This window comes from Vicia villosa, unplaced genomic scaffold (genome assembly GCF_029867415.1).
Source record: "Vicia villosa cultivar HV-30 ecotype Madison, WI unplaced genomic scaffold, Vvil1.0 ctg.000606F_1_1, whole genome shotgun sequence".
Lineage (NCBI taxonomy): Eukaryota > Viridiplantae > Streptophyta > Magnoliopsida > Fabales > Fabaceae > Vicia > Vicia villosa.
In genome coordinates, this window is record NW_026705278.1 from 139,922 (window position 1) to 150,618 (window position 10,697).

The 10,697-nt window shown below is 36.0% G+C and overlaps 1 protein-coding gene across 1 annotated transcript; it reads right to left on the reverse strand.

The window, feature by feature from the left end:
• Nucleotides 1-3,815: 3,815 nt before the first annotated feature.
• LOC131629807 (uncharacterized) lies at nt 3,816-9,357 on the reverse strand. Its single transcript, XM_058900606.1, has 5 exons — nt 8,982-9,357; nt 8,646-8,778; nt 8,112-8,407; nt 7,926-8,009; nt 3,816-3,931 (listed from the first exon to the last, which is right to left on the reverse strand). The coding sequence occupies exons 1-5, from the start codon at nt 9,355-9,357 to the stop codon at nt 3,816-3,818; spliced, it is 1,005 nt and encodes a 334-aa protein (XP_058756589.1).
• Between the last annotated feature and the right edge of the window lie 1,340 nt (nt 9,358-10,697).

Sequence of the window (10,697 nt, forward strand, 5' to 3'; positions counted from 1 at the left end):
GTATAAAAGAGTATGCACAAATCAGCGTTCAGAAGCACTGACCCAGAAGTTCTGGATGGCTTCATCAGAACATGGTCTGGCAAGACATCAGAAGATGGTCCTGCAGAATCAAAACATGATCTAGAAAGCACCAGAAGATGGAAGTCAGAAGTGAAAGCTCTGAAGCTCTGATGGTATCACGCTCAAAGCACTTCAAGTCTGAAGATAGAAGTTGCATCTGCACCAAAGCTGGAGACTCTGAAATTCAAACGTCTATTCTATACATTATGAGTCCAGAAGAAAGTACAAGATGAAAAGGCTATAACATTAAATCTCTGACTGGAAAAAAGAACGTTAGAAGCTACAAAAGGAAAAATCAGTAAAAGCAGCAAAAGCATGGCTCGAGGTAGTTGACAAAAGTGTGAAACATTAAATGAAGCGTTGTACTATTCATGCAAAGCATTAAATGCTCCCAACGGTCATTTCCTCTCAAGAGAGGCATAGACGGGAAGCAATCACTTCTTTGGAAGGCTCACAAGGAAGAATTGAAGGTGTTGAGGATATAAAAGAGGAGGTTAATAGACATTTTGAGGTTTTTTATAAGGAGAAAGATTATGAAAGACCGGTTCCGGAAGGCCTTGTTTTTAAGGTTTTAAAGGAGGAAGAGGTTACTTGGCTAGAGAGGGGTTTTTCGGAAGAAGAAGTGAAAGAGGCAATTTGGTCGTGTGTTGGGAACAAAAGCCCGGGACCGGATGGTTTTACTTTGGAGTTTTTCAAAAGGTTTTGGGTGGTGATAAAAGAGGATGTTCTACAATTTGTTAAAGACTTCTATGAGAGGACTAGAGTTATCAAAGCTTGTACTTCCTCGTTTATTACCTTAGTCCCAAAATCCAATAATCCCCAATCTTTGAATGAATACCGACCTATTTGTTTGGTGGGAAGTTTATACAAGATTTTAGCTAAGTTGTTGGCAAATAGGCTAAAGAGGGTGATCGGGAACCTCGTTTCGAAGAATCAAACGGCATTTATGGAAGGTAGAAACATTTTGGATGGTGTTCTTGTTGTGAATGAGGTGATGGACTTAGCGAAAAAAGAGAAAAGGAGTTGTGTCGTTTTGAAAGTCGATTTTGAGAAGGCATATGATAGAGTGAGTTGGAACTTTGTTAGATATATCATGAAAAGGATGGGTTTTGGAGATCGTTGGATGAGGTGGATGGAGTGTTGTATCTTCACTAATTCTTTGGCCATTCTAGTTAATGGGAGTGCTACCAAAGACTTTAGTGTGGAGAAAGGTCTTAGACAAGGAGACCCGTTGTCTCCTTTTGTTTTTGTGTTGGTCATGGAGGTTCTTACGATGCTTATGAGAAGATCTAAGGAGATAGGTGAGTTCAAGGGGTTTTGTTACAAAGAGGGGAAGGAGGTGGATTTGCTCCAATTCGCGGATGACACAATTATTTTGGCCGAAGGAGATACCGCGAACCTTTGGAGTTTGAAAGCTATTTTTAGAGGTTTTGAGATGATGTCGGGTCTTAAAGTTAATTTTCATAAGAGCAATATTTATGGCATTAATGTGGGAGATTGGTATATGGAAGCGGCATCGTCTTTCTTATCTTGTAAAGTGGGAACTTTACCGTTTAAGTTTCTTGGGGTGAAAATTGGTGATAGCCCTAGGAAAATCAATATGTGGAAAGACCTTTTGGCTATGTTTAGAAAACGGTTAAATGTTTGGAGAGGTAGACATCTAAGCATGGCGGGTAGGGTGGAAATGATTAATTCGGTTCTTAATGCTCTTCCGATTTATTGGTTATCTTTTTACAAAGCGCCTAAAAAGGTATTACAAGAGATTAAAACCATCCAAAGTAGGTTTCTTTGGGGAGGCGGCGATTTAGATAAACCTATCCATTGGGTTAGTTGGGATACGGTTTGTAAATCTAGAAAGGAAGGAGGTTTGGGGGTGAAGAATGTGGAGATAATGAATGTCGCTTTACTAAGTAAATGGAAGTGGCGTATTCTTACGGAAAAGGAGGCGGTGTGGCAAGATTTGTTAGAAGCTAGATACGGCAACATAAGACTAAAAGTGTTGATAGGAGATATCTCTATTCTGTATAAGAAGGAGTCGCATTGGTGGAGGGACTTAATAGTTTCGGACAATTATGAGAAGCTTCTCTTCGATCACTTTACGAGTTCTATTAAATGTAAAATTGGTAATGGAGCCTCTACTCCGTTATGGTACGCAACTTGGACGGGACAAAAATCTTTGATGGAATCTTTCCCTAATTTATTCTCTATTGCTGGAAATTTTCTGGAATCTATTAATTGTGCAGGGACATTCTTTGAAGGAGGTTAGCGTTGGAACTTGGCTAGTTGGTTTGAAGAGGGAAGTTCCGCGGCCAATATTGCAGCGGGGCTGCTACAAACAGCCGTGCCTAGCCTAGGGACAGCAGCGGAGCTGCTGCAGACTGACAGCCACGGTCAAGGGGCAGCGCTGGAGGTTGGTTCAGGCGGACTGGCTGCGTTATGCAGTGAAGAGGGGTTGGAAAATGCCACCAATCAGCGGCTGGCAGCAGAGCTGCACGAATTGCTGGTGGTTCTTAAGGCCATGCAGATTACAGAAGATGTTGAGGATAGCTACTCTTGGAAAGGGACTTCAGATGGGAGTTTTACCGTTAAATCTTGCTATGATTTTTTGAAGGTTTCCTTATCCGGTCCGCCGATGGATAGTAATAAGGTTATGGCTTTAACTTTTCTTTGGGAATTTAAAGTACCTACAAAGATTCTTTGTTTTGCTTGGAGATTTATTTTAAATAGATTAGCCACTAGAGATCAATTGGTGAGAAGAGGTGTTTTGGTGGTAGGTGTTGATTCGGTTTGCGGCTTATGTTCTACCGGAGAGGAAACATTATCTCATCTCTTCTTCTTATGTGAGATTTCTGTTCGAATATGGAGAAGGGTTTTCATGTGGCTTGATTTATCGGAGTTTTTGTCGCTTGAGGAATATGAGAAATTCTTCTTTAACTTCCGGATAATTTCTTGCAAAAATAAGAGAATGATAGCGGGTACCGTTTGGCTTGCAACGGTTTGGATGATTTGGCTAAAGCGTAATGCGATGATATTCAAAAAGGAAGAATTTAGCTTTACCGATTGTATGTCGGATATTGTAGCAATCTCTTGGAGGTGGTTATGCGCTTTTCATAAGAGAGCAAATCTTTGTAATTTTTATAGTTGGAATACTCTTCCTCTCCTTTGTTTTGAAAGGTAGAGGTTTTCGTCTTTGTATCGGGCCGGAGCATCCCTTTTGCTCCCGTTAATTCCATTATCTATTTAAAAAAAAAAAGAAGTTCCATTCAGAAACAGTATACAACACTCTTGCGCAAAAATACCGAAACACTGTCAAACTGAAATTCAAAGAAGAACTTCATCTTCAACCTCACAACTTTGTAATATCTTAGTGAGTGTTAAGAACTAGAACTTAAGAGAAATATCACTTTGTGATTACAGCTTTATTAGAAGCAATCTAAACTCTTGTAAACATTTATTTTACATTGATTGTAAAAGGATTTCCTAGAGTGATCAAGTTGTGATCTATAGACTCTAGAAGACTTAGAGGGTATCTAAGTGGAAAACCATTGTAATCAGTTGGATCATTGGATTAAATCCTCAGTTGAGGTAAATCACCTTGTCAGGGGTGGACTGGAGTAGTTTAGTTAACAACGAACTAGGATAAAAAAAATTGTGTTCTTTATTTCTTATCTACCATTTTGAGAAGTTACACTTATTCAATCCCCCCTTTCTAAGTGTTTTTCACTCCTTCATCCACATCGTCCTCTTAAAATTCATCACATGTCTTCCTCCAGAAATTCTTCATCAATGTTGCCCTCTTGAATTTTACCATCTATATCGTCCTCTTGAAATGCATCATCTAGATCTAAGTTGTCCTCTTGAAACTCGACACCTACGACGTCCCCAAAAATATCTTAGGCAACGATTATCAAGGGTTGCAAATATATTATCAGCAACATCCATAAATTGTTGCTTATACGAATTTTAGGCAACAATTTTTACATGTTACCTAAAAAAGTGTTGCCAGAGACAATAAATATTTAGTGTACGTTATATTTTAACATAGAACAATGCAAACAAACTTTAATTTGAAGCTCTTTAATAAGTCTCATATGAAAGAAAAGATAGCAAACATGAGAAGGGCAACTCGCCGACAAAACCAAAACGAGAAGGGATTCTGCATTGGTAGAAGTCGTCGGCAAGTCATCCTTGGCTCAAATCCACTCTCCCTGCCTTTTCATGCGAGACATTTGAGCAAATCAACAACATCAATGAACCTTAACCTATTATCTTCGAAACTCAAATCTGTATCATACCCTTCATTTGGCCATGTATTTAAATGCACAAAACTAAAGTCAAAGGGTTATAGTTTTAATTTTTTCAAAGGAAATATTCCATATTAGACATTGACCCCTTTTACCAATTATGTATCAGTGTCATTGATGCTTCTTATTCAAAACCGTTATTGTTGTATATATAATCAAATTTTTGCTACAGAAGAAAAATATAGTTGACAATTGGCTCATTTTCATGCCAAACATGTTTGTTGATTGATTAACATTTACTTGTTGTGGGAATAGAATATAACAAGGGGCATTTAAGCAGCTAGAGGAGTGGTTACCCATGTGTTTCGGTTATGGTGTGGTATTGTCAATGTCAACCATTTTTCTTCACAAAAATATAGGTTATCAGAAGATCGCATCAGATAAGATTTTGACTTAATTAATTAATTAATGGATTCCATAAGAATATGATCTAAAAGACATACGTTGTTCTTCATCATAAAGTCAATATCTCTAAGTTATATGCCTATGTATGGTCCAATTAAAAAATAAAAGAGATGGCATGTTGTATATGGACATCTAATATGTAGAGTAAATAAAGTATATGATTTAAAATTTGATATCATCATTTTTAGCAGATTTTAATAATTTTATTTATCATATTTTTAATATTATTATTAGAATTTAAATGCATGCACTGTCAATGTAAAACATTTTACACTATCAATGCATTACAATCACTCAATTATATTACTTTTAAAAACGTTAAAATAAAAGTCATACAATTACAACAAATTAACGGTTTTGATTCACTGAGGGTGTAAAACTTCTTTACAGCGTTAGTGTTTTCCAATTAAATTCTTATTATTACTTTATTATTATTATTATTATTATTATTATTATTATTATTATTATTATTATTATTATTATTATTATTATTATTATTATTAGTATTATTATTATTTAATTATTATTATTAATGTTAAATATATTTAAAGTCCCTCTAAAGTTAGTACTTTCATTTTTCATTTCTCTAAAAAAATTCATTAAAGAATCGTCCTATTAAAGTTAGGAATCTTAGCTTTTGGTCCCTCCTACATATAAAATTTACACCTATGCGCCATCTCATATAGCGCCTCCATTAAAACAAGAATTGAAACCTTGTCATTTTGGTAAATATTTTGAAAACATGATTATTTGGGGATTTTTGTTATAAAACATGGTTATTGCAGAAAACTTTTTTGCATATAGAATATGTGACGACCGTTTTCCAATTTTTATTCTTTTGTCTGGTAAGATTGTGAAGAAAATGTTTCATTGTGAATTTTCTTAATTATTTGTTTGGTAAATTTTGTTATATGTATTCTTATCCAGTAATTTTTGTTTAATATTTTTTAATAAAGGCATGTTTAATATATGATAATTGTGACTAATTTAATAATAATCATATAAATTTAAACATATATAAAATAAGTAAAATTTCAAATTTATTAAAGAACATTTTCAAATAAGATAGTTTTAAAAAGTGTATTATCAACATAGCTGATAATGTTATTATATTTTAGATTTTATAAATAAAGATTGACAACATAAAGAAAAAATGTATCTCAAGCTTTAGAAAATTTTCCAACAATAATCATGTTTTTCAACAAAAATCCCCAAATAACTATGTTTTTGAAATATTTATCCAAATGATTAGGTCTCGTTTCTAGTCTCAACTCTAGCATTAGGTGGTTGGTTTTAGGTACTAAAAGCACGGTTCGATGTAATTTTTATGAGTGGTGCAAATGCCCACGGAACTACCAAAAATAAGTATGTTGTATAGAATCGATTACATTTTGTTTGTATTTGGGTTTGAGTACCACTAGTACTCTTATTTGAATCAATTGATTATATAAAAAAAAAACGGCGCATATGTGTACATTTTATATTTAGGTGCCATATGAGACGGCGTATAGGAATATACAATTTTGGATGAGCCACCTTATATGGTGTCTAAGAACATTTTTTTCAGTTATCTGCAAATTTACCTACGGATTTACCTGTAAACTTTGTAATATAACACATGTCTATATTTTCTCTTTCATGATGTGACCTATAGTAAAACTGTTCTATTTTTTCATTTTCACTAAAAAATATCAAATATCATTTTAGTGTGACTCTCTTTTTATATGATAATTTTCTAGCAACTAAATCCTACAAAAAATTTTCTTTACATGGAGTGTAAGTATTCCATTTGTGAATCAATTTTTATGTGGTTTGTTTGATCTTTACATGCATTTATTGAATTATTATTTACACTTTTGATTAAATACACTTTAGTGTTACTAATTTTTACATACAACTTGTTTCTTTTGTTTAATGTTTTCTAGATACAAATAAAATTCGTTTTCTATTACTATTATTTTGTTTAACATAATATTTTAGTCTATTATTTTTTTATTACCAAATCTCCCCTTTTTGTTTTGTTTGAGAGGCATTGAACAATATATAAATTTCATTTTTTATAGGACACTCTTGGGATATCCAGAATTGTATACTACTAGTTACAGGTAAGAAGCTTAAAATATGCTCTTATTTTGGATCATAATGCTTGACACAGTATAACAGAGCCTTGTTCTCTCTTGGTAGATATTCCTTTTCTACAAAGTCAATCAATGGTCATGTGATATAGAATATTTTATAATATTGGTTTTTGGTGTTCTATTGACCGTGTTGTTTCTATCGATCTCGTTTTATTTTCGGCATTGTTGTTTTTCTTCGAGTGTGTTTTTTGTAATAAAATCTGAGCTTATATTTCAGGTTTATCTACTAATTTCCCCACTGAATATATATTTGCTTAGAGCGCATATTCAATAGATATGTGGAGGCTGGTTCTCTATAACCTGTCAAATGAGTCTTAATCCTAAACAAACAAGTCTTAAGAGACATCTTAAATATCCTCTATGTCACAAGTGTATTGAATCAACACCTGTTTGGAGCACATATTCAATAGATCTGTGAGGACTAGTTCTCTGGGAGGATATTTTTTTTGTGTTTGATCTTTTTTATCCCTATTCCTTTATTATTCCGTTTTTTTTTAATCAAGCTTTCATTAAAAAGAACCAAAAGTTCTATCGAAAAGATTACAAAGAGCGGGGCAAAACAAACAAAAGCCACGGAAAAAAATTTCAAGCCAAATACAATCTAAGAGTAATACAAAAAAGGGTCATTTGTGAACTCAAAGAAATTATAATTGGTGCGAGTAATTTTTCTGATGAAGGACCATCTCCACCAAAGCTCCTTAACACTCCAAACAATGTCGGAAACACTCCAACCATCATTACGGAAGATGATCCCATTCCTAAGTTTCCAAATAGACCAACATACCGATAACCACAACGATCCTTCGGTACCGGCTCTAACCTTTTGTTTTTTTGCAAAAATTATGCCAAACCAAAAAACAATTCCCAATATCTTCAAACTTGTAATCTACTAAACCTACCCAAGAAGCTATTTTGTTCCAAATCACCGAAGACACCGTACATTTAAACAACAAGTGATTCATGGATTCCCTCTTCAAACCATACAAACAACAAGAATCAAAAGAGGGAGAAATAATACCTCTAGCTAGCAAGAGATCTCTAGTGGGTAATCTATCTAAGAAGCACCGCCAACCAAAAGCCTTAACTTTTAATGGAACCACCACTTTCCAAATCAAAGAATAAATGCTATCATATTTATTCAAAGGCCCTCTCGGTAAGTGAAAAAAACTAAGAAGATTGTAACAACTTTGAACCGAAAACATACCGTCCGGTTCCGCGAGCCACCGCACACGATCCCTCGCTTCCGGCCTCAAACAGACGCTGCCCAGCTTGAAACAGAGCTGCTGCCTGTCAGTTTCAGCAGCCTCGGTCTCCAAAGAAAACGGAATACCGAGGTCCCCCCACTCCCACACATCATCCCTCCAACCTCCCATACTAGCCACGGAAGCGTTTTTTAACTTTGAAAAAGAAAAACACAACGGAAATAGCTCCTTGAGACTCCTCTCCTCTTTCCAACAAGAATGCCAAAAAGATGTGATATAACCATTACCGATTTCAAACCTACACTTTTCAACAAAAAAGTCATCAAAATAAGAATTTTGCAAAGATAGAATATCTCTCCACCACAAAGAAAAAGAGTTATTCTTGTAATGATTTTCATCTTTGTTGATAACTTGAATGTTGATATCTCCATATCTAGCTTTTAAAACTTTCCACCATAGATCATCCGCTCCTCTTAAAATCCTCCAACGCCATTTACTTAAGAGAGCTAAGTTAAAGTCCCCAATTCTCCGAATACCAATACCACCTTTCTCGATCGGCAAACAAATTGTCTTCCAACTCACCCAATGCATCTTTTTCTCCTCCCCCACCCCTCCCTAAAGAAAATTGCTTTCCAATTTCGATATCTCCGATAATACTTTCTTGGGAGCCTTGTAAAAAGAAAGCCAAAAAATAGACAAACTACTAAGAACCGAACTTAAAAGAGTTAATCTACCACCGAACGATAAAAAACGGTTCTTCCAATCCGAGAGCCTATTCTTTATCTTGTCCAAAATGAAATTCTACGAAGAGATCCTTCTAGGATTGATTCCTATCGGAATCCCGAGAAAAGTAAAATGGTTCTCCTCCCTACCACACGACAAAAACGATGAAGCAAACTCCAAGAAATTCTCGTTAACATTCACTTCAATAAGCTTGCTCTTTTGGTAATTAATACCAAGACCCGACACAAGCCTAAAACCACGGAGGATGGCCTTGATAGTCCAAACTTTCTTCCAACTCCCTTCACTAACCATAAGCTTATCATCCGCGAATTGTAACAAATTAACATTACAACTTCTCCTAACATCAAACCCCGCATACTCTCCTAAATCCATAGCTCTAGAAACCATCCCCTTTAACCCTTCCGCAACGATAACATAGATAAACGGAGAGAGGGAATCCCCTTGTCTCAACCCCTTTTCCACAATAAACTCCCTCGTCGGGCTACCGTTCACCAAAACCGACATCTTACTCGAAAAAATAAGCGCCTCCATCCACTTCATTCAAACGTCTCCAAACCCCGTTTTCCTTAGCATGAATCTAAGGAAATCCCAACAAACATTATCGTACGCCTTCTCAAAATCAACTTTAAAGAGGATGCAACTATTACCATTCTTCTTAGCCATGTCCAACACCTCATTCGCCACCAAAACTCCATCCATCAATTGTCTCCCCGGAATAAAAGCGCTTTGACAATCGGACACCACCAAATGTAACACTTTCTTAAGCCTCGAGGCCAAGCATTTACCTAAAGCTTTATAAATGCATCCCACAAGGCAAATAGGCCTATAATCGTTCAAGCCCAACGGATTGGACTTTTTAGGAATTAAAGTCAAAAACGACGAAACAATATCCTTAGATAAAAGAGCATCCCGGTGAAAACAAGAAAAGCAATACCAAAAATCCTCCTTCATAAAATACCAACAATTTTTGATAAACAAGAAAGAATAACCGTCGGGCCCCGGGCTTTTGTCTCCACCACAACTCCACAACGCTTCTTTGATTTCCTCTAACGAAAAAGGAGCTTCGAGACCAACACTAACCGATTGATCCAAACAAGAAAACGGAATACCTTCCAAGGAAGGCCTAATGCCCCCCACCTCGGAAAACTTCCTACCAAAATGAGATTCCACTTCTTCCTTCACCTCCCCCACCGTGTCCATCAAGCCCCTTTCCGAATTAATGGCCCCAATATGGTTCCGAGACCTCCTACCTTTCATAACCTTATGAAAGAACTTGCTATTAGAGTCTCCATCGTTTAACCATTTTAATCTAGATTTTTGGATTAGCATATTTTCTTGAATCTTGAGGTTCGTCCAAAAATCCCTACATGCCCTTCTTTTTCTCTCCACATCCGTGTCCCCCTCCGCTTCCCCATCTGAATCATCGTCGACCAATTCATCTCCATCATTTATTCCCCTAACCCCTTCCTCTACCGCCAAATTAATCTTCCCAAAAATGTTTACACTCCACCACCTAAGCCTATCCTTCAACAACCTCAATTTTTCCTTTAAAACGAAATCTCCTCTTCCCACAATCTTCAACGACCTCCACACATGCATCGACGAAAGGAAGAAAATCACGATTGGTAAACCATTCCCGGTTAATCATGAAAGGTTTTGGACCCCAATCCGCTTTATCACTAAGAAGCCACATCGGACAATAATCGGATATGTCCCTATCTCCCACCAATTGACCAACAATCTTCCATTTGTTCACTAACGTATCCAACACCAAGAATCTATCAATTCTACTTTTAGATTTACCGTCTTCCCCAAACCACGAGAATTTCTTGCCTTTACTCGGA